The sequence below is a fragment of the Cuculus canorus genome, chromosome 2, assembly GCF_017976375.1.
Source record: "Cuculus canorus isolate bCucCan1 chromosome 2, bCucCan1.pri, whole genome shotgun sequence".
Taxonomy (NCBI): Eukaryota; Metazoa; Chordata; class Aves; order Cuculiformes; family Cuculidae; genus Cuculus; species Cuculus canorus.
In genome coordinates, this window is record NC_071402.1 from 31,960,536 (window position 1) to 31,985,466 (window position 24,931).

The 24,931-nt window shown below is 38.3% G+C and overlaps 1 protein-coding gene across 5 annotated transcripts in view; it reads right to left on the reverse strand.

Moving 5' to 3' along the window:
• Positions 1 to 24,931, reverse strand: part of PKIA (cAMP-dependent protein kinase inhibitor alpha) — a 45,301-nt gene that overhangs the window by 4,778 nt on the left and 15,592 nt on the right. For 2 of the 5 annotated variants that reach the window (XM_054057828.1, XM_054057833.1), the window contains exon 2: positions 5,304 to 5,481. In XM_054057828.1, the coding sequence (XP_053913803.1) occupies positions 5,304 to 5,454 (151 nt within the window). In that variant the 5' untranslated portion in view covers positions 5,455 to 5,481. Of the gene's footprint in view, positions 1 to 5,303; positions 5,482 to 14,407; positions 14,588 to 20,679; positions 20,872 to 22,000; positions 22,109 to 24,931 lie in introns of those variants that run through there. The other 3 variants (XM_054057832.1, XM_054057830.1, XM_054057831.1) reach the window with 3 other exon arrangements.

A 24,931-nucleotide genomic window follows, 5' to 3' on the forward strand; every position in this document is an offset into this window, starting at 1 on the left:
AACATTTCACTACCTAAATGCTAAACATAGTGCACAAAGATCAACAAAGAGCACTAGGGTTCTAATATACTGAGTCTCAGAAGATCTTATCAACTCACTGAATTAAACTCACTAGTTTAAACCTATTTAATTTATAATACACTGTCTTGGTACTACGGACTAGGTCTTTCTGTTGGCAGAGCTCTCCTACTAAAATAAGTTTATGGAGACAATTTTGGTTCTACGTTCTGAAAACCTAAAAATTGCTGAAGCACACTCTTGAACTGTTCTTCCCTCAAAACATGATGGCTATAATTTCTTAAGAATAAGAGCTGCGATTCCTACACGTCATTTTGAAACCAACAGGGTGCATTAAAAAAACCAAAACAAATAATATGACACTGTAAGCCACAGTGTAGTTGTATGAGTTGGTAAGCTAGCCACAGCTACTACTTCTGCAGCCTTTAACTAATTTTATTTCCTTTAACATTACAGACTCTTCAGTGTCTATTAGTGTTCCCAACACTTACACCTAAAACACTTCTACCATGAACTAAAATCACTTTTAATCATAAATTTCTACAATCGGTCCTTCATTGCTGCTCTGTATGACTTCAATGCCTCTACTATCATCCTCGGTTTTTTGTATATAGTTGGAACACTAGAACTTTTACAAGTAAGTCTCCTTCCCACTTCTGCACCAAATCTGTGTTCTATGGCCCATCTGCAGACACCTAGAAAACCAGCTGTTTGTTTTAGAGATTAGACTTGCAGAGACTGGTATTCATTCTTCATTGTACTTTTTCCTTATTATTTTCTTTAGTTACAGTCATCTGTAACGTGATCTGAATATAAAGTTTCTTGGAATTGCATTGGTTACCTTGAGAGAATTGAGCAGGTGAGCTACTTGCTGATTTTTCTTTTGCTTTCTCTCTTACGATTTCTGCTGCAGTTTTCTGCTTATCAGATATACACAGTTTTGCTTTTACCAAATTTAGATAAATGCATTGCCACAGAGTACTTGGAACCTACATTTTGAAGTTTGATAAATATATTAATTCCATAGATACTAGCAGGTTGTTAGCTTATTTCAGGAAAAGAACATTGGAGCAGTTGTTTTGAAGGGAGAGTATTATACAGTAATGAGACGTATTTTACATAATGATACAGTAAACTCTTGATTATCTGTCGTGGGCTCATCAGTGGTGGGACTAATCAGCAGTCATTTCAGGTACTGAATACTGCATGACAGAAAATAACTAGTCTCTGAACAAGGCCTGACTGCCCAGTGCTGTTCAAAACTGTTCCTATCCTTTACAGAAAATGTACCTGCAGACTTTTCAAAGTGAATGTACTAAATATGCTTGAGTAGCTTAATTTACATATCTTTTATAATAACCTCTTTTTTTTTTTTAAATCTGCATTATCCTATCCTGCCATTAGTCCATGGAGCTGAAAGCAAAGAAAACGCATATAGCTGTAATAAGGATAAAAGAAAAAGAAAAAAGAAATTGAAATTTGATGTCTATATTTGTATAATTAGGTAGTACTTAGCATAAATTGTTTGACATGTGCCTTGAAAGACATAAGATATAATCCCCAGACACATGCTTTCCTCTTAATTCTGTCAGGTGTGATGCATATATGCATCCTGCATGCACTAGTATATTGTGAACTGGAATTTGGAATGCAAAATATTTTTCAAGACTCCTTTTGGTTTGGAAAATATGATGGGTAATGCACTAATACTCATACAAATGATAATACAACACATTTTCCAGTATTTATGGTTTGGAGGCTTTTATTCAGCACCTAGGTCTAGCACAATAAAAAACTTAAATGTATTTCTGTTGTATCTAATTAAAATTGCATAGGCTACTGAAGAAGTATAGGGACTTTTTTCTGTATCTCCTACCTAAGGTAATTTTATGAGTAACTCTGTACACCTTTACTGCAATGCTTAAGTTACCCAGGCTGCAGAAGAGTCCAAAGAAAAGCTAAACAGACTCCTGGATTATGTATTAAAAATCAGGCTGACAGTTATTTAAACCATTCTCATCACTAGAGAGCTAAGTGCATGTACAAAATGCATACCGACATGTAGCATCATAGAATACTTTAGGCTGGAAAAGACCTTTAAGATTACAAAATCCAACCGTAATCTCAACACTGTCAATTCCACTGCTAAACCAAGTCCCTAAGCACCACATTTGCACATCTTTTAAATACCTTCAGGGATGGTGACTCAACCACTTCCCTGGGCAACCTGTTCCAAGGTCTGACAACTCTTTCAGTGAAGTAATATTTCCTAATATCCAAACTAAACCTCCCCTGAGGCAACTTGAGACCATTTCCTCTTCTCCTATCACTTGTTACTTGTGAGAAGAGCTCTTCTCTTGTTCCAGAGAAGAGCAACAAAGCTGGTGAGGGGGCTGGAGAACAAGTCTTACGAGGAGCGGCTGAGAGAGCTGGGGTTGTTTAGCCTGGAGAAGAGGAGGCTGAGGGGAGACCTTATTACTCTCTACAACTACCTGAAAGGAGGTTGTGGAAAGGAGGGAGCTGGCCTCTTCTCCCAAGTGACAGGGGACAGGACAAGAGGGAATGGCCTGAAGCTCCGTCAGGGGAGGTTCAGGTTGGTTATCAGAAAAAAATTCTTCACAGTAAGAGTCATTAGGCACTGGAACAGGCTGCCCAGGGAGGTGGTCAAGTCGCCTTCCCTGGAGGTGTTTAAGGAACGGGTGGATGAAGTGCTTAGGGACATGGTTTAGGGAGTGTTAGGAATGGTTGGACTCGATGATCCAATGGGTCCTTTCCAACCTTGTGATTCTGTGATTCTGTGAAGAGACCAACACCCACCTTGTTACAACCTCCTTTCAGGTAGTGATAGAGAGCAATAAGGTCTCCCTTCAGCCTCCTTTTCTTCAGACTAAATAACCCCAGTTTCCTCTGCCACTCATTGCAAGATGTGTTTTCCTGACACTTCACCGGCTTTGTTGCCCTTCTCTGGACACACTCCAGCACCTCAATGTCTTTCTCATAGTGAGGGACCCAAAACTGAGCACAGTATTCAAGATGTGGGCTCACCAGCACCAAGTACAAAGGCATGATCACTTCCCTAGTCCTGCTGGGCACGCTATTTCCTGATCAAGCTGGCATGCTATTGGCCTTCTTGGCCATCTGGGCACACTGCTGGCTCATGTTCAGCTGGCTATGGACCGGCACCCCTAGGTCTTTTTCAGTCCAACACTTAGCCTTGCTGAAATTCATACAACTGTCCTCAGCCCACTGATCCAGCCTGTCCAGATCCCCCTGTAGATCCTTCCTGCCCTCAAGCAGATCATCACTGCTGCGCAACTTTGGGTCATCTGCAAACTTACTGAGGGTGCACTCTATACCCTTGTCCAGATCATTGATAAAGGTATTAAACAGAACTGGCCCCAATACTGAGTCCTGCGGAGCAGCTCTCGTGACCAGTCACCAACTGGATTTAAATTTGTTCACCACAGCTCTTCAGGCCCAGCCATCCAGACAGTTTTTTTACCTAGCAAAAAGTATACCTGTCCAAGCCATGAGAAGCCAGTTTCTCCAGGAGAATGCAGTGGGAAACAGTGTCAAAGGCTTTACCGAAGTCTGGGTAGCTAACATCCACAATCCTTCCTTCATGCACTAAGCAGACCACCTTGTCATAAAAGGAGATCAGGCTGATCAAGCAGGACCTGCCTTTCTTGAACTCACGCTGACTAGGCCTGATTGCCTGGTCGTCATGTACATGCTGCATGATGGTACTCAAGATGATCTGCTCCACAACTTTCCCCAGCACTGAGGTCAGGCTGACAGGCCCTTTTCCCAGATCCTTCTTCTTGCCCTTCTTGTAGATGGGCTTCACATCTGCTAACTTTCAGTCAACTGGGGCCTCCTTGGTTAAGCAGAACTGCTGACAAGTGATAGAAAGTGGCACAAAGTCACAATGTTTTTATAGCTCACAAAAGAACACAGTTCTGGTTTATAATCCCTCCAAAAACTTACATTAAAAATAGGGATTTTTTATATCTTCCAAATGGGCAAGATCAAAGACAATTTTGGTAAGTGTCAGTTTGAGACTGAAGTAAATGAAAGCAAGAAGGAAGGTTGGCATTATGCATTTCAAATGCCACCTACTTTATATTTTTTCAACTTTTTACATGTATCCCCATATTAAAACAAATACACACACCTACACACATACTAATGAAGCTTTTCTTTCCAATAAAAAAAAAAATAAAAGGCCCTGTCCAGCTAGAATTGAATGCATCTAGAAGCTATGGACCCCAAACTGGTAACCGTAGAAGGGATGACTTAGGATGTACATTAGTCTGAAAGCCAAAAAAAGAATTCACTCCCTTCCCAAACAGCACTAAACCGACACAAACATCATGTTGCCCATAACTGATTGCCCAATGATGAGACTGTCTCTCAGAACTCTTGCTGTTGTCTCTGAGAATAATATGTGCACAAACAGGGCAGCTGATGATCGTTTGTTCTTTGCTGTACTTGTTTTCTCCTATTATTAAAATAAGCATAAGACTTCTTTCTTAAGATCTACAAATGGCTTCAAATATCTCTAAGATTCATCCATTAGCCCCTGCCCACATAACATGAAAATAACTACATAGCCATATCACAATTTGTATTTAACCTAAGGCCTTTCAGCATACACTGTCCCTCTTTCCTCTCAGCTGAAGGTGCACAAGCAGCTAAAAATTTTGGTAACGTTAGAGGTGAAGTAAGATATAGGACTGCATTAGTACTAACTACCTTAAAAGAAGGAAGGTATCAGAAGAAAGAAGAAAGAAACAATTTACCCAGAAACAAAGATCCAAGTAAAACAAACAACAATGCAGTGCTATTGTTCTGTCCTCTGGCAGCTGAAAACAAAATTAATCCGCACAATAACCTTTCAAGCAAACACACGTCTTCTGCTACAGGGTTCAAAACAGAGAGTTTCCATTAAAGGAAATTATGAAGAGTTGGGTCTTAAGAAAGACTTCATTATTTTCTTCTTTATACTCAATTTTCCATAAAGTTTATCCTGAAGTGGATGACCCTGCCGTGAGGCGCTCACTGCAGAATGACTTGCTTTTTCAGTATTGTGTTGTACTTGCATATAATGACCCTTCCTACTTACGAAATCTGTGCTTATTGCAGGAAACTCTTGCTGATCAGAAAAAAATATTTTTGTTGCTGAGGGAGAAGGGAAAAATGCATGCAAATAAATTCACGTTTTGTGTACTATTCTTTTCATTTTAGTTTTAAATACACTTATTAAAAGACAAAAAAGTACTCACCTGCTTTGTTTATATCAAGCTCTGATAACTTTAAGGCTAGTTCACTGGAGTTCCCACCAGGAGAGGACACAAGTATGTCATGTAATGCATTTCTTCTACCTGTTCTTCCTGAAGCAATAAAGTCTGCATATGTAGATTCCACATCAGTCATTGCTAACAAATATCCACATAGCAATACCTGTGTGGGAGAAAGAAAACCAAAACAATGCTTAGGCAACCAGAAAAACAGATGACGTTATGGAATGGGAATAGGAGGTCTAGATGGTTATCATTGTGGAGTAGATTTTCTAACCAGTAAGCAGCAAAAGAAGATGCCTCAGCCTCAAAATTTGGAGAAATTAGAGAAGAAACAGAGTAAAAAGCAAAAAAAATGAGTGTGGATTTTATGCAACCTGTATTCAACAGTATTTTAAACAACTTCATTTTTCATTCTTCATAAAGTGCTAGTGAGTACTTTATAAAAGCAATGACCTCAGCAACATAATTTCTTTATAGAGTTGTCTCTGCTTTTAATATTAGCATGGAAGTAGGTGGTAGGTAGGGGGTGGAACAAAGTTCTTTTCTGCACAAAAAGCAGAGCGTAAGGAGTAAGAAAGTACAAACTGATAATACTTCTGCATGCAGAACACTGTGCTCATATGCAGGCACAGCTATGTTTTGTGTATTTTCCTTTCTGTTAGTATTATTGATTTTGGCATTTTATACAGGCCTCTTTAGACTCAATTAGTTTATTTTGGTGTGGTAGTTGCACCAAAGCAAACGCACTGCCATAAAGTGTCTGAAACAAGTGGAGACATCATAAAGAGCAAGCAGAGTATACTACAATGCAGACGCTAGAAAGCAGTGGTACGAAAACTAGACATAAACTTTTCATTAGGAAATAATTACTACTCATGTTATTATGGAATAAAGTGATGATGTGCATTAATGTAAGATCTGCCAAAGATAAAAGGAAACTCCTACTTCAACCTCAGCAAGAGAAAGATTTGCATCCCTGTTGGACTATCTGCTATCTCCGCTACAGATCTAACCTGTTAGGATTTTTTTTTCTTTTTCTGACTTTATAGAATTGTAACCAGAGATGGGAGAAGACACTTTCTCTTGCTGATCACGCTGCTTTTACTGTAGTCCCAGTTGCACTTACCTAAGGTTTCCTGCAAAATGCCTGACTACCATGCTTCAAATGTAGCTCTGTCCGTGTTTTATGTTTGGATGTAGTAGAGGAATCAGGGAAGATTTCTACTAGAGCAGTACTCCAAAGAAAGAGATACTAGGGAACCACTAAACAAAACCAGTAACCCCACAGTTGTATACTTCCTTTATTTCTAAGCATTATTTCTGTGGTTTTGTATAATGAGAGGTGACATGGCTATAAAGGCAACATTGCACAGCTGCATGCAATGAGAAGCTTTCGCTGTTTTCACTAAAGTAGCTGAAACCATATTTGCATACAGCATACAAATCTTTTTCATCTGTTCCCACTGCAGTTGCTGGACACTGAAGAAGCCCCTGAATTCACCACAAACACTAACAGCAGCAAAAGATCAGTTTTCTGTCTTTGAATAAAAGGAAACCTCCCTCATTTCTTACAAACACTTTTTATTTTTGAAATAGATACTTAAAAAGACAACAGTCAACCCTACCCCACCCTCAACTCTGAGCAATTTCACAAATCTTGTCCATTCTACATCTTCATTCTAGTCCTTAACTCCTCAGCTTCAGTCAGCTGTATGAAGATCTTCACGTGATGCGTGTGAGAAGCCAAGGAAAGGTTTCTAAACCATATTTGTATTAGTTTAAATATAACTATATTAAGTATCTTTGCAAGATTGCCTGACTTAAGTTCATTGCTATCAAGCTTTGCTGTCCCATGCCAAATGCTGAATGGCTGACAGGATAATTTTACTCCTATGAACAAGCAATGTGAAACGGGAAACTGCTTTAAAAAAGAATACCAACAACCCAATCCAAACAACCCAAACCCAAAAAACAACTCACCAAACCTAACAACAAAAACCTAGGAAATTAAAGAGGCCAGCATTGAATGAAAGCCTGCTTCACACACGTAAAATAACGTAGAGCCTCTCAATTAACAAATACTTTCATGAGCGTGAAAGCATGTGCATTTCTACCTGTGATGTGCGCTCTTGAAACACTGCAAAAACACTGAAGCAAATGAGATGTCCACCATTTGTTCTTTGCCCAGGGTGCAGGCATCACAATGCCAAGTATTATTAACTATGTAGTAACGAAGCATTTAGCTTGCAAGGGTGAAGGGAAACACCAAGGACATTTGTGATAAGGTAAGAAAACAGCACAAGTTTTCAGACTTATCTGGCCTGTTCACTGAAGAATATCATCCAGCAAGATCGGAAGATAAAAAGACAAAGTGAAACTTACATGAGTTATATTTATTCATGCCTGTTATTTATTTCAACTGCCCCATAGAAAAGAAAGTGCAAAACGTAAAAGTAATCAATATAGTGGCTTGGAGTTTGACATTAGAGTAACACCAGTCTAAACTCATAATAGCTATCACTCCTGCCAAGACATTAATTTCATTATAGCATAGAAAAAACACCACAAAGAAGAATATTCTTTTGTTATTTTGGAAGTTGTGTATCAGTGTATAAGGAAAAGAATAAGCAGAGAAGACTATGACTAAGGTGGAACAACTTATAGGGCTGTAAGGCTGGCAAAATGAGCAATGCTGTATGCATGAGCAGTTCCCTGGACTGTACAAACTGCACTCCACAGAATACTCTTCCGTAAGATTATATTCTTCTTGAACCATTCCATAAAACATGGAGGGCACCAGGGGAAATCTCAAGCTTATTTAATTTTAGTTACGAAACAAGCTATAAAGCCATGGGAAAATGTGCTTGTGGAGAACTTTATTTTAAAGGTTCATTTTCTATATGCTCAATATGGCATTACTAACACATTCTGATCAAAAAAGAATGTTACCAAACATACATTTATTAACACTTCCAAGTTTTCTTAGCTGCGTCTTCTCCTAAATATCAAACACCATTCTGTTTTGTATTGGCACTATCTTGAGACATCACTGCATAAATATGGAACTCCACTGACATCACCCGAGAGCTCCCCTTTCAGTGAATGGCTCAGTGCCCAGCAGTCTGTAATTATTCACTGAACCAGTCATTAAGGAATTACCATTCAGTCCAAAAGAACTTTTTTTCCCTTTCCATCTCTGTGGAAGGAGTAGAATTTCCTAACAATTCTGTGAAACACAATTTGAATTTCCCAACTAATTGAATTAACAGACATTTGTGTGTTGAAGATTGTAGCTGTGATCCCTCTAGTTCTACTAATTTATTTATTTATTTATTTTTAAGTTGCAAAAGCAGTACCATGTTATATGGTATTGAACTGAAACAATAAGATGGAACACCTCACTGCTTCTGCCAACTGAACCAGCAAACTAAAGACAGCAGTTCTATGAGCGTAAGTACTAACAAAAACTGCTGTCACAGGATTGGATTCCTTGGTAACTGATGAGATACTCTTCATCTGAAGTCTTCTCTAGTTGTGGTTTGTCTTTTCACCCCCCTCACCCCCCCAAATAGAGTCATTTTACCTGATAATGGGTTACAATTTGCAATTTAGCCCTGGGGATTTTCAAATGGCATCTTTCCTTTCCTCAGCTTCTTAGGTTCATAATATGAAACTTCTAGAAATATGAGTATCTTAGACTTCTGTCTCTTTCCCCTTACCTCCCAAAGAAAATTGTGCTGAGAACTACTTGAAAGCACTTAAAGAATAACAGAGAATATGTAAGTTAGATAGGCATAGTTGTTACCTTGGATTTAGCCAGTGCAACAAGACATTTCTGCATTTTTAATGAATATGTTGGATAATATATACTGCTACACCCGCAGAAGGCCTACTTCTGTCTCTTATGCGACTGAGAATTTTTACAGATAAGCATCATAAAGAGTAGAATTAGCATCCAGAGAATGCAGGAGGAGAAAAGAAGGATGATAAGAACAGAATAATTTAATAGATACACAAAGAATCACTATTCACATTTTCAGAAAGTTCCCTGAATACTCCTTGATCTCCTCAATACAAATTCTGTGTTAAATTTTCCATTTCCATGCTGTGTGTAAGAAATCTTATCCCCCAAGATTCTGAAGCTGTTGAAGCTATACAACTGTTATCCTTCTTCTATGTACTTTGGTTTTATTGCAAGAACTCTTAACACCCCCCCCCCCCCCCCCCCCCCCCCCGAAATGTTAGGGACGGCTTCACAAATGAGATCCCAGTTTGACACATTCAATAATCATTCTGTGAAACCAAGTGCTACACAATGCCACTGTTCTCAGGAGTCTGGAAGTGAAGTACAGAAATTAAGTGGCATACCAGCATGAATAGTCAGTGTCTCTAGAGTTTATGGACTAGAAGCACCTAGGGTTATTGAATTTAGCCTTTTTAAGGGACTAGCTACCTAAAGAAGCCCAGATACATCCAAAGTACCTTCACTAATTGGTATTTATCATTATTTTAAAAGGAAGACAGAATAAGAATGGTCACTTGCCACATGGCTTGTCTATGGGATTTGGCATATGATGCTGGCTAGCACAGGCGAGCTGCCACTTTCTTGGCAAACCTTCAGTGTAACACTAAGAGGTATGATTCTTCAATGTTTACTCCCCCTCTTTCTCCATATGTGCTTAATGATGGCATTGAATAAGGGATTTTCATATAAAACTCTCCCAGGCTTTGGTTGCTAAATGTTGTATCACGATCAGCACATTATTTAAATATAATTATCTATATTCAGCTTTCATAAGGGAACAAAAAAAAAAAAGGCGAGAACTTGTCATTTAATAGCATGTCTGCTTTAGAGAAGGTGTATAATTATGCTTTTAAAATAAGTTTTGGTTCCAAATCCAGCCTTAGCTTAGAGACAGGGCTCTTTCCAGTGAGGAGGTAGCTCTATTCCACAGCAACTTGTACCTTGATTCCCATCTCATGCATGGTCTGCTATGTTGAAAGCAGAATAGAGCAAAAATTGAACAAACTTACACTTCTTTCACAAAAGATTATATATGTTGTGCTATACAATAGTATTGCTTTTGCATATACACAGATGAGGCAGAAAATGGCATTAACTCTTGAAGGCATTTTAAAGGAAATGTAAATGTCCATGCCAGGGAGCAAGCTAGCTGCACTTAAAAAATTCCTTACTGTAGTTTTGTATATGTTATGTTTCTGAAGTCACCACCTCTATAATGTAGAAGAGGCCACATAACTTTTTGACAGTTAACATATTTCTATTGTGAACATAGTAAACGTAGCACTACTAGTACTAATGAGATCTTAGTAGAAATTACTCGAGAGGCAAGCCCACCAAGAGTATGAAGATACAAAATACATCCCTCTACAGGAGAGAGGAACTCCTCCTCAGTTGCTGGATTACTGGTAAAGCCTGGTCTATTGAGGATTCACAACAGACTGGCAGATTGGAGATGCTTTGTACAAAAAGAAAAGACTTACTTTAAAAATGTAGAATAGATATCTGCTTAGCATCAGGATGTTTGGAGGTGGGGAGTTGTGTGGGCTTTGCTCCTGAAGCATCTCTGTATCTTCCTAACCTTGCCTTTAATCCAGAATTCATGCTTTAAGCAAGTTTGTTCTCTCAGCCACTTCTGTCAACAAGTGCCAGCCTGCACAGCCAGGGCTTTAAAGGTACTGATCAACATAATTCTCATTAGAAAACATAGCTGAGCCTCTGATCTTTAGAGAACTTGTTATAAGAACTATTGTGACCAGTTTTTAACAGCCATGTCTCCTCTATTCGCTGCTACATACAACAGCATATGTTTGGCTTTATGTGAAAAAAACAAAGAACAAAACACTGAACAGTCATGATCAGTATAATAAACTATTTGGGCCAAACCGCTGTGAGCAACTGCAATCCTTACAGACAGCTTTCAACAGAAAAAAAATATAGGTTTAGCCAAATTTTAACTTAAGGTCTTCTTGTAATTTGAGGTAAATTAGTCAGTTTTGTGACTAACTCAGTTGCTGTAAGTAACTTCATTTTTCTGAAAGCTAACTGCATGTTCTTGAGACAGTGTTTTTCTCTAAAGTGATAACACAGGGCATTGGTATGCAGAAAGGCCAATGCTTATACTTAACCAAGACCACCCTCAGGCCAACAGTAAAGCAGCTGTACCTGTGAGGAGGGGCGAATAGGGCAGGTGACCCTAAACTGACCAACACAGTATCCCATCCCATATAAGTTATACTCAGTATAAAACTGAGAGATCACGAGGGTCTCATTCTCTTTGGTGATGGCTGACGTCCAGTGAGGACCTCATCTGCCTGGTTGTACCTGATCCTGGATACGCGTGTTCCTGAACACAGTTCCTGAGTCCAGCTCCCTGCTAGCCATGGACCCATTCCCTTGTGTCTGCTCTGCAGCATTTGTGGTGACATATAGTCATCGAGGGGTGGGGGCCCGATTTCATATATTCGTTTATATTTTATTACTTTCTAATTATTTTCATTATTATTGTTATCATTTCATTAAAGCTGTAGTTTCAGTTTCCAACCCATAAGTCTTTTTCCTTTCATTTCCCTCTCTCCTTTCCCTGTGGGGCGCCTGGGGTAATGCATTTTGGAGGTTCAGCTGCACAGTATTAGCTGCCAGATTTGGTCAGGTAGCGCTAAACTGTGACAGGTCTGATAGCAAAATAGTTTTGCGAACTACCTGCAGACCAGTACAAGTACTCTAGACAGTCTCGGTGGTACAAAGGTGGTAACGTGGAAGCCACACATAAATCTATCAAGGAGATTTCCAATTTTTTGTCAGAAGCTTAATGCTATGGAAAGGGCTAAGAATGAGATACAATGGACTAATTTTAAATGTCTATGTACACATATGTAAGTAGGTATCTATATGAGACAAATTCATTTGATCCATAGTACGCATTTGTTTTAGAATGAATGCAACTAGAACCTTCAATGTGCTTATCTCTTCCTACTGAATAGAAAAGAAAGTTTGAAAGGTGAGAAGTTAGGTGACATTAACCCTACTGTAGATGACCTAAGAGGACTCTGATCCCTGAAGTTTAAAATGCAGCATATATAAAATGCTTATCCACCTAAGACCTATTCCCTTATCTTTTTTTTTCCCTGCAGATATACATCTTGCTAGATATTACTTTACTAGTACTAATGCTTTTGAGGTCAAAACAAAAAAAAGACTTCATTAGCATAAAAAAAATCAAACAAGAAATGGCACACAGATCGTATGCAGTACATTGTTGTATACCTTTCAAGTTGAATAGGAACCAGCAGTGTTTTTTAAGAAAAAGCTTCATGATGCAAGGCAACCTCCGTTCATTTATAAGGGCTGAAATACTCAGCTGAACTGTAGATTTGAATGGCTAAACATCCCTAAGCAATTTATTACAGTTGCTACAACCCTTAAGAGTGAACCATGATGGGGGGCACTGGTGGCCAGCAGCAGCCCAGTGGTTCCAGTGGAGCTTTGCCCCTTGGTAGACTCTCCCATCTAGAGGTTCAAAGGTTCAAGCCCACAGTTGCCCCTGGTTTGTGCTTTTCTAAATTATTATTATTTGGGGGCCTACAGGAAAACTGAGGAGGGACTCTTTATCAGAGAGTGTAGTGATAGGATGAGGAGTAATTTAAGTTTTAGCCAAAAGAGGGTAGACTTAGATCAGATATTAGGAATAAATTTTTTACTGTGGTGAGACACTGGAACAGAGAAGTTGTGAATTCCCCATCCCTGGAGGTGCTCAAGACCAGATTAGACAGGGCTTTGAACAACCTGATCTAATGCACAAGCCAGGGGAGTGGAACTAGGTGATCTTTAAGGTCCAATCCAACACAAACCATTCTACGATTCTCTAATATTAACATGAAGATTCATGATCTTTGGCTACTTAGAAGCCAAGAAATGCAGATAATCTCTTCCTTATTAATATATGCCCAATCTGATAAAATACATAGCGTTGTTACGCTAGGGTAAGAATTAACGTGAAAACTTGCTTTTCATTGTTTTAAAACGTTAGTAAAGGTAATGGTTACCAAGAAGGTATTAGCTAGCACTGCCAAGATTTATCTACGCATATACTGGGTTGGGGGAATACAATGGAACTACAGAAACACATTATTGGCTCAAAGAATCATATTTCAGGTAGGGAAGGTATCATCCAAAAGAGTATTCCCTGGAAGACAAGACCAGGAAGAAAAGCTGCAGATGGAGATGGGAAGAAAGCAGCGGTTGCCTTGGAGAACTCAGTGTTGAATTAGAAAAAGAACAGTTAACCCTGTATAACCATAAAGTTAAGTTCTGTGGTGGACCTCTCCAGCCACTCTACCAAGAGTTATGTGGTGGGCTAGCTTGACCTAGGACTTCACACAGGACCACTGATTTGAATGAAGGGTTTGTCTCACTGAAAAGACATTTTATGGTAGGTAGGGGAAAGCCTCAGACATCTTACCGTGGAAAGATAACCTGGTCAGGTCCTTAACAATGTTTTATACTAATTCTTTGTATACCTCCTTTGTAACCCATCTTTGTATTTAGTAGTCACTAAAAAGACTATTTTAACATTGTAGAGCCTATTTACTAAGAAAACAGATATGACTTCTCTCCTCCCGGAGGATTCCATCTTAAATATTTTGATTTTTCATCCTTGGAACACAGTATTTCTACCACTTGCTGCTGAACCAACATCTAACACAATTATGGTGCATACTTTATTTCCAGGCAATACTCATGTCATTATAATATCCATTTTCCTCTGAAATTGCAATGCATGAGGTTATTTTAGAAAACCTTCTTTCTTCTTTTCTAACTGCAACAGTTTGGCTTAAAAGATTTATCCTTCCTATTACAGTGTTCCCAATCCCAAATTACCCAAAGTTTGCATTTTGCGATGTTCTGTATTCTGACAATTTGATTGATATGTTTACAGCATCTACAATAGCAGTTTGTCGGTAACAGGAGCATTTCAAAGGGAAGGCATGCAGTTAGAACAGCAAGAAGAAAATGTCTAAATAACAGTATCATGACAGCATTTAAAATCTAGGCTATACATTACCCTGTGTGGACAGGAGGATGCACCAGCATTTTCATAAGGTTTCTTCCAGAGCTATTTGCTAGGATTTTTCAATGTTTCAGTACCACGTATCATTTAGATATCTTGAATACTTGATAGCTAAGTGCTCCACAGTTTAGCTACCCTTAAACTGTTCCTTTGTATATAAGAAACATCTGTCTCCCTCCAAGACACTTCCCTCAAACCTTTAAGACATTGAAAGCTACTAAACAGATGCAACATTTGTTGTATTACATATCTTTTCAGCAGTTTCTGGTGGAATAGCTCAGCTGTCTGCATGTGACTACCTTTTAAAATCACGCAGTTATGACTCATCGTGAAAGTATGTGTTGCAGCATCCAGTACAGAAAAGCTTGAGCTTATTACTGTTTCTTCTTGGACAGCAGCAAAAACAGTACTAGAAGGAAGAGATTTGCCTTTTTTTTTTGATAGAAAGAATATCCACAGCTGTATGTTACTAAATATTAAATATTCCTTCCTATGTTTACTTTTAATGAAATAAAAAAGCAAATTTGGCAAAACCAAAGCTGCTATAGCATAATATGCTTCTGTTAACATCTAATATTTCACATGCAAGCTAGTAGTTTGCCAAGAATACACCAAATGGCACCATACTTTTCAGTACTTGCAAAGATAAAATACCACTGGGCCAGCCTGGAGACCTGTGTACATGAGACAAGCAGCTTTTTAATGATCTTAAGTATCTGAACTTCTTTGTGAAACAACACATTAATCAATATTTCATTCATGGTATATTTGGTCAACTTTCTGGCTCATCAGTAATAAATTAACTTTTCCATGCAATTTTTTTCTGGTGGCAGGCATTTAACATCTACTTTACATTTGAATTAGTTTTCCCAGCCACCAGGCATTCTGCCTTTCTTTTAATTACCATCTAGAAGCTACAAAAAAAAAAAAAAAAAAAAAAAAAAGAACTATTTGGCTGACAACAGGTTTTGTAACTTAAAAGCAGTTCCATTTCCTCACACAATAAATTCACGTTTTATATCGTATATCATTTCACTTTGGTTTCTCTTAGTCTCAGCCTTACATTTTTCAAGGTTTTCACCACGTTTGCATTCTGTTCCCATGTGTACACGGACTACTTTAGAGTCTAAGGACTGCCTGGCTCTGTTGCTATGCAACAGCATAGCCTACTTAGGGCTTCCTGAAATAATCGTCTCGAATGTGCTTTTTTTAGACTTGTTTCCAGCAGGAATACTTTATTGTTTCTTTATAATGGACCACAGATATTATTACCACAGTATTAGATAGTGGTCACCTGGGAAGTTTTGGCAGCCACCTAAGATGACAAAAATCAATGTTGCTGCTTGCAAAATTCAGGATATACCTTCTGCATTAGCATAGGGAGGTAAATATCTCATACTGCCATACGTTTGCTAGATGTTTTCCAGGTATATAAGAGCCATATATTTAAAAAGGAAACAAAACCAAACAAAAAAACCCTTAATTGTTCTTCACTTTGCTTTATTTCATTCAAGGAGAAAAATGCTTTCTTTTTAATGTAGAATATGCCACCAGTCAGGAAAAAATAAACCTCCTTTATACAAAATGTATTATAAATTTAATCAGCTCAACAGAAGGAACATATATGCAAATATTCCATGTTGCAATTCATTATAAAATAAATTTATTTGAGAAATCTCTAGGACAAGATTCCACATTTTTAAAATCATTTTACAGATGCCATGAACCAGGGCTGCATTTGTTTTTTAAGGTACCTTCTTGCAGCCCTTGAGAAACTGTCTGTGAAACATTCAATCTTTCCAACCTCAAACAGTATTTTTCTTGTTACAACCTTTAAGTGCTGCTGCTGCAAGGGCACACCAAGGTGTTTTGTTTTCTTATTTGGGTGATGCCAGCTTAATTGGGAATCCTAAGTTAATTTGTTTCTGTAACAATATGTAGAGCAATATAAACACAGAGCTCTACTTAAAGCATCAGTCAACTCTAGAAAGCCAAATGCCTTACTACGTACCAGGCTGGGGGGTTCAAAGGAAGGAGGTCTTAATAGCATGAAAGATATATTATTAAATTGAAATATTTTACATCATGTTTTTTTTTCTTTTCCTTGTCTACCTTACCATGCTAACCATGCCGCACTGTGTCTATGGAGAATTGTGTGTCAGTCCAGAATTGATGTATAGAGAGGAATCTTGTTTCCCAGACCCAGAGAAAATAGGAACAAGGTTTAAATTAAGATCCTTGCAGAGGCAAGTCCATCCGCAGTCTTTCAAAGTAACAGGGGGAAGAGTGCAGCAATTTCATGTTGCTTGTAACAGCCTAGATCTTAAAGATGACGTCTTCTTAAAAATAGTAGATTGTGGTAGGCACCGGAATAGGCTTCTCAAAAACAAATGCAGGAGGTGACATAAAGGGGTAATTTTCCACAACCATATGCGTAACCACACAGATGCATAGCAGCAAAGCTATCTAAGACTATGATTCAGCAAGGTTTAGTGAGTGTGACTCTCCAAGAGCGAGGCATTTCAAGTCTCTGTTCTTTAAAACCACATAAAAAGTACAGCTCAGGCTCAAACTGCTATCAATACTGCTTTGAAAACAAAGAGGTCAAGACCTGAAGAGCAGCAACCTTTGGAAGCACCGCCTTTATGGTAACCAAACAATCTGAAACCCCAAAATCATGCATGATCAGCCAGAGGACAGAAAAGCATTAAAAAGAAAATCTTTCATAACGGGGAAATCCTTTAGCATGTTCAGTTTGCATTTTACACTTTGCAGTATTTATGGACATTTAAAAGACAGATAAAATAATTTCTAACAAAAACAAAGCCCTAACATTTGCCATGATGAGTTTGAAGTTGAAACTTACTAATCTCTTTTGCATGTCCACATTAAAAAAAAAAAAAGTCTAATTAAGCAAAGAGAAAAAAAGCAAAACAAAACTCAACCGTTCTTCCTGAATAATCCTTTGTGACCTGGGATCATTTTGAACACTTGGGACTGAACAATCTGCACTTTAAAGAGCTGTCCTCAACAATGCTGACAAGTTTCCATGTGTTGGTACCAGATGGAAACTAAAAAATGGCTTGCATATGCTAATATTTAATTAGCAATTGTGCTGCATTACACAATCTGTCCACGACAGTCAAATTTAAGATTAATTTCTAGATGCGAACCCAGGAACCCTGACAAATATGATACCCAACAGCAACTGAGGAAGATACAGGCTCTGCAAGCCACAGCTTCTTAAAATTAGCACAGCTTTAACTCTGAGGGTCAAATGTGACTTTTATCCCCAATTTCAAGCCAAATGAAATCTCAAATTCTTAAGTCTTATTCTCCTAATGTCCCAATTCTTCACCTAAAAGAAGAAAGGGCTAAATGGAGCAAGGTAACAGGGTGAGCAACTTACAAGAGGGGACAGTGGAAGCATATAAACAAAGCAGAATTCCCTTGACTCTCACAGAGTGCACTGATTTCAGCCAACTATAACAAATTGCTCAATCACTTTAAGAGATGGCCTATTAAAAAAGCATACAGTAGGCATTTCATACTCATGCCAAGAAAAGTTATCCAACCAAACTAGCACATACTCGTATCTCCTGCATCCCAAGCTCTTGATTCTAGCTCACAACTCTTCTCATTCACAGCAGTTGCTGAGTACTAAGCAACGCAAGAAAAGCTTAAGCAGAATCTGAACATACAATTTCTCCTACGTGCATAAAACCAACAAAATGCAATAAAGTACAAGCCACGTTTTCTGGATATGAGCATAAACATGTAAGTATGAGCAGAAACAGAAGACCTTACAGAAAAGTTTACTACTATACAAAGTTGCTGAGAGGAATTCACGTTGTCAGACTACATCAGGACTTCCATACTTGATTTGAAGAGCTCACTTGACCATTCAGAGGCCGTGCAAAGCACAGAATCTCTCCTTTTTCCTACCCGCTGGTGCATTATGGATAACGCAAGAATGTACCAGCTGTCTACTTACAGTAAGTATGCCTATGTGTGCAGAGTATTTCCTAAGACTTCCAATTCTGAAATCCTGGCAAAGGGAAAAACCTGTCAAGAACAAGAATCACCCACAGATGTGAGTTTCTGGATATAATTTTTTCCATAAAAGGCAAGCTATGGGTATAACCTTAAAAAGGAAGAGATTAACTATGTAAAAGATGTTGCTCAAAATCGAAAGCAACAGAAAACCACAGACACATCTCAGTCACTACAGAAGTGCCTTGTTCCAGTAAAAACTAAACTGTAGAAATAAAGAGAATAAAAGAACTAAGTAATTTAGAACCAACGAAGAGAAAAGACATGAAAATAGGCAAACCATGGTAAGAAAGTGCATAAAAATAACCCTGAGTGGACTCCAAGGTTGCACAGGAAGAAACAATCAATTTTAAGTGCCTTCTGGCAAAGAAGAGAAAGAAACCTGCTTCATAGTTGTTATACCTCCTAGTAAAGATCTTGGGATGCTGACAGTTAGCTGTAAGCCTACGTACCAGCATGGGTTCTTCCTAGGCTGGAGGCCTACCAGGAAATACCAGACTGCTGTGGTGTGGCACATACTAGCAGCAAATACCTGCTCTGCTGTGGTCTCCTTCACAGGCTGCAGGAAATCTCTGCTCTAGTGTCTGGAGCGCTACCTCCTCTACACGCTCCTCCTTCTTCAACCTTTGTGTTCCCTCTGCTGTTTCTTACTCTTTTGTTTCCCCCCTTTCTTAAATATGTTTTTCCCAGAGGTGCCACCATCCTGGTTCAGCTATGCCCTGTGGTGGGTCCATGAAGGTGACACGGGGCCAGCCCCATTTACCCCTGCCTCCCTGAGGCTGCGCCTGCAGGCTCCTCAGTGCCAAAACCCGGACATCAACACCAAATATACCCCCAAAGAAACTCATACTCATCACACGATAATAAGTAGATATAAATGGCCACGAGAAGAACTTACTGTGCTTTCCAGAGTCTTCTTTAAACTTCACTAATTGCTGAGACTGCCCTTGTGTCACTACTTTCACTTCAGACTGGGAAACCACAAGCATGTCATGATCTCATCCACTACGTGTCCCTGATTTCTCACAGCTGATATGAGGCAGACTCTTTCCAAACAAAGGCTATGTGGGAAGTACGTTAATATCATGAGAGAGAGATAATAAGGCACTATTCTCTACTTCCCAGTCTTTGCCATCAAAGTCTAAGAAAATCTCAGTGCTTTCAAAGACCACGATGACTGTAGCCATGACTTTTATAGATACAAGGAGCAAACTGCTTTTCCCCAAGACTGAAGCCCTTGTTTTACATGAAAAGACAAGGAATCTTTTCTCTGTTATTTTCAATAACTTAAACATGGAATTAGCTTTGACATTTTTCAGTTTCTGTACCACGAAAGTAGAGGGAGAGTATATATAGGCTTTCAAGCCTACAGGCTACTTCAAGTATTCACTATATAAACAAAATTATGAGTTTTTTTCACACCACACTAAATTGAATTAATGCATCTCAGAACAGCAAGAAGCACCAAGGATGCAAGCACAAGGCAAAAAGTGATGTTTGTGGGTTTACTCTGAGCATTGATTAGCTTGTTTAAAATGTATATGCTCCAGGAGAACAAGAGGTAAAAAAATGACACTTGCCGATACACAAGTAACATGCCAAACTAGAGTGAATGAACACAGTACACAGAGATTCATATTTTCAGTTTTAGGTGACCAACACGAGATACTACAAAGGACCTCATGCTTCAGAAAATATTAAGAACCAAACTTTTAAAAAACTATCTTGGGTTAAGTAGTGAAATTAATGAGCGAACCCAAGCCTCTTAATCATGTCTAAAAATGATACTTAATGTATTATTGAAATGTTGGACACCACCCATGAAATTTGAAGACATAACACAAACTTCCAAGACCTGAAGTTGATGAAAACAACACTTTAATTTCTGCCAAGTCAGAAATTCACTCATACTGTAAAAAACATTAAGAGAGGAAGTGGGGAGAGGAGGACGCAAAGACCTTTCTCTTTCTACTACTAAGCAATTTATGTCCACAATTTCTAACATGACTATTTACATTGGATTAAAAGCTTCATTGAACACATGCTTCATAAGCAACCTTTAGGTTAAGTTTAACTTTTAGTGCAATGTCTATGAAATTTGACATACCAGTCACCAATAAGTATAGAATGCCTGGGATTGGAAGGGACTTTAAATACCATCTCCGTGTTTTCTACCCTTCCCTTGAACAAAATTTCCCACTGCTACTACATACCTTATACCTACAGCCTCCTCATGATCCAAGAGAAACAGCACCGGTATTTTCAAACCAATAATACTGATATTTGCATAACAGACAACACTCCATATCTGTTTTGATCACAGACTTCAATAAAATCAAAGCTTAACTAAAAATGGAAAAACAAGATGTATCTTCATTTCAGAAAAGCTTTCAGTACAGTGAGTGAAATAACATTCACCCCTCAGTGTCTTTCCGTTTTAAATCTGTCCATCCAAAAAGCTCCTCCTTCCTCTGAGCATTGGTTGTTAACCCTTTATTAGGAATACCTTTAAGTATGACTTCTAGAATCAAGCAATGCTTTCCCCCTTCTGTATTTTGCTACTCTTCTTGCTGAACCTCCTTCAGAGATTATTCAAATATTAATAATCAAATATTAAAAACATAAAAACATGAAAAAATACTATTCATTATTAAATATAAACTTTAAACATGCAAAACAATGAAAGGTAAAAAAAAACTAAACAACCAAGAATCTGTAAGGTTAAATAAAATAGAAAACTATTTCCCCAGAGCTGACCTCTGGATGAAGACTCACTCTGGGCACTTCACTTCTGTGTGAAGTACTGCTGAATCCACAGGTCTTGACATGTCCTCTCCTTTCCACAGAGCTATTTTGCATGATGTCATTACTGGAATACCACATTTGTATCCAGACAGCAGCGATCTACATATGCCAAAATGCTTTTTGGAAATCATTACAAACCTTTTAGCCATTTGACTGATTTGTATGCCAAATGAGGCAGACACACCTGTTAAGTCAAAGGGAATTGGCTATTCTAAAACTCCACATACATCCCATTACATAACATTATGATTCTATATATAAGAATATATATATATATATATATATTGCTATTTGTAAATTATTCTCCTGTTTGGCATACCTCAGCATACCATTTAAGGGACTACCAAAGCTAATAGGTTCAACAGAAAGTAAAACAATGAAATTACCCCCTCCCCCTGAAAAAAAAAAAAAAAAAGGATTTTTTCTTTTCTTTTCTTAAAAAACATACAAGTGATTGCAGAGAGTGTGTAAAGGTGAAATCTCCAAGTCTGATGACTGAAAGCAGGTATTATTTGAAGACAGGATTAAAATGAAGCGCTATGATATCCTCATGACAAAAGGAGTAGCACAGAAAAAGGCAGACACCATATTCACCTTAGGAATATAAGCAGAAAGAAGGGGTTTGTTTATTTTTTTAAAACAAACAAACAAACAAACCCCCCACACTCCCAAGAAAAACACGACACCTCTCCCACTCATCACACACAACACCAAACAAATGCTTCTTACCCAATTAAGCTTATTTGAAACATTTTCAGTCAACTTTCCAGTTAAATGATAGCTTGAAGAAATAAGGAACAAAACCAAAAAAAACCCAGAAAGTCCACCACACACACAGACCCTCCCCAGATAAGCTAAACAAAACAAACTGCAAACTCTGATTACACACAGATGGTGATTACGTTGCCAAAAAAGGCAAACTGGTTTGGTCTGATTATTAAGCACGTAATCAAATACTCCAGCGAGTTCTAGCATTACCACATAAAGTTTTTATGAACCTGCATAGTGTTATGTCTTTCAGATGCTACAACAGTAACAATCAAGTACTTTAGAGCTAAACTTTATGACACAGACAATTTTGCTCTTTTAAGTTTCATGATAGGTTCTGTCTTCTGGGTTCTCCCTGTTAATTTTGGACACTCTAAAAGAGCAATAATAAAGAAAAGGAGGTCCAAAGCCAGAACTGTGCCTGGTAGTAGATAATGAGAAAGTTCTTTCTTAGAAACAAAGGCTGATGAGGTACATCGGAAGAATAAGTATCTTAAAGTCACTTAATGTACTTTGTTAAGAAAATATACCAAGGCTCCATATACCAAGGCTGAATATCTTTCCTTAAAACACACAGAGACAAAAACAGGCTGTTGCAAGACTATTTCTATTTGCTGTGAAAATGTCTCAAAGATATTGTGTTGATCATGGTAAACACCAAATAGATCAAAACAGAATTTAGTAATTGTAATACTATGCTAGTTTTGTTATAAGACAGTAAGAATTATAAATAGGTAAAAGCAAAGTATAAACTATAACAGTGTAGGATTATGAGACTAAATCCCCTGCTCCACACAAAGAGATTACTTCATGTCATGACACTAGGAACATATATTCTTTCCTGATCCTCAGAAAAAAGAAAAAAAGTGTTTCCTCTATCCAGAACAAGTACTTTTCACTATCTTTCCTTAACAGGCCTGTGCAGAAAGACTTCGACAGTTGATGAAAGTGAACACACTTCAGGAGAGGAAGCTACAAAGTCTCCTAGAACAGTATTGGAAACATTCACAATAAAAAAAATCACACAAAAATCCCAACAGAAGAAATAGACTGTTTGCTTGATTTCTGTTGTTTCTTGCCCCTCGCCTGTACTATTTGAATTACATACATTATTAATTTGAATTAATTTACTTTTCAGGGTTGCTTTACATTTCACAGATTTCAGCATGTGATGCAGCTTTTCTTGAATATCTTCCATGTGGGTGGATTTGATAAAAGGATAAGTTTAGTTTGCAATGACTGTTGTTACGTATCTGTGTTTTTCTGCACCGCACCAGGGTAAGGTACATTAAACAATCAGAAACTTAACACCTAAATATGGAATTGCTTATTTGGTTTGCATCTCAATGTCTCACTGAGAATTTCACTTTATCTGGCAGCATAAGGAAAACAGAAGCAATTTCTTCACAAAGAACCCAATGGTCACGTCTTACAGGTTCAGGAGAACACCAGCTAGCCAAAGCTCTGATCCTCACGTAGAAGTTTGAGATCCATATTGTCTTGGCACTCAAGTATTGTTCTGCTGCACTTGGACATTTTTTTGTGGGGCAGGTCTAACTGAAGTTCTGTCTCTTGCATGATGTTAGATGAGCTTATTCCTTTGAAATAAGTACCTAGAGACAGAAACGCTTGCCTTGTGCATTACACCTAGAGCTAGAAGGACTTCCAGAACGGCATACATACTTTATTCCAGAGTCAATTATAAAAACGCCAAAAATAATCTTAGAAGCATGATCTAGAATTGGAGGCTTCCGGTTTTTCAGAATTTACAAATCATTTACAAAAAATTTACAAATCATAAGACTACATTCAGGTATCCTTGTCTGCAAAAAGGCACAGGATGAGAAGGAAAGCAATTGTGTTTGTGCACAATATCTTTTATACTGGTGCTTCCACCCTCTGCTTGGATATAGGTTCATGTTTCTTGAGGCTGAGGACAGTCTGGAGTCCAGGCCCCTCCTTCATTGATGTGAGGCTACTATATGCAAGATGAGAAGTAAGCTTCTCTTCTTCACTGTTTCCACACAGAAGGTATTAAGTTAAACGCACACCATGACTCAGGACTAATAGGTACACCTAGCGAATCAACAGATCACTCTGAATCACAGAAAAACTTTGGGTGGAAGGGACATCTGGAGGCCATCAAGTCCATCAACCACTTGCTCAAAGCTAGGCTAACTCTGAACTTCAGTCTGGTTGCTCAGGGATGCCAGATGAAATTTTTTAGTATCTCCAAGGACAGAGGTTCACCAGAAACTCTGGACAACCTGCAGCAGTGCTAAATTATTCTCACAGTGAAACATTTCCATTTCATGTAGTTGGACATTCCCTCACTGCAACTTGTGACCATTGTTACCTACACTTTTGTTGTAAACCTCCAGGAAAAGTCTACATCATCTCCATAACACATCATTGGGTAGTGCAGTTAAACCTCCTTGTGATATCATCATACTGAACAAACGGATTTCCCTTAGCCCCCGCTCATACAGGGGCTTTTTAGTACAGCCTCATAATGGCTTTGGCAGCCTACGCTAAACCCGAGCTGGTATGTCAATATCCCTTTTTTACTCAGCCATCCAAGTGACTGCAATGGCACTAGGATCAGAATCCTAGTTACCAGATCATAAGCAGTCTTAGGTGAGAGACAGATGGTATGCACAGTCAGGCCAGCAGTTCCAGATGCTTATACTTTAAGTAAAATAGGGAAGATTACATCTTGGATTCAGTCTCCTAAAATGTACACGTAGATTCAGGACATTTTCCTGACTCAAGACCCCAGCCTCATTAGAAGTACTGTAGAAGCAAAGGCTACTGGTTGACGGAGACATTGTTTAATCCATGATTACTGAGTTTTAACAGTTCTCACTATCACCACGTCATAGGTGAAATATG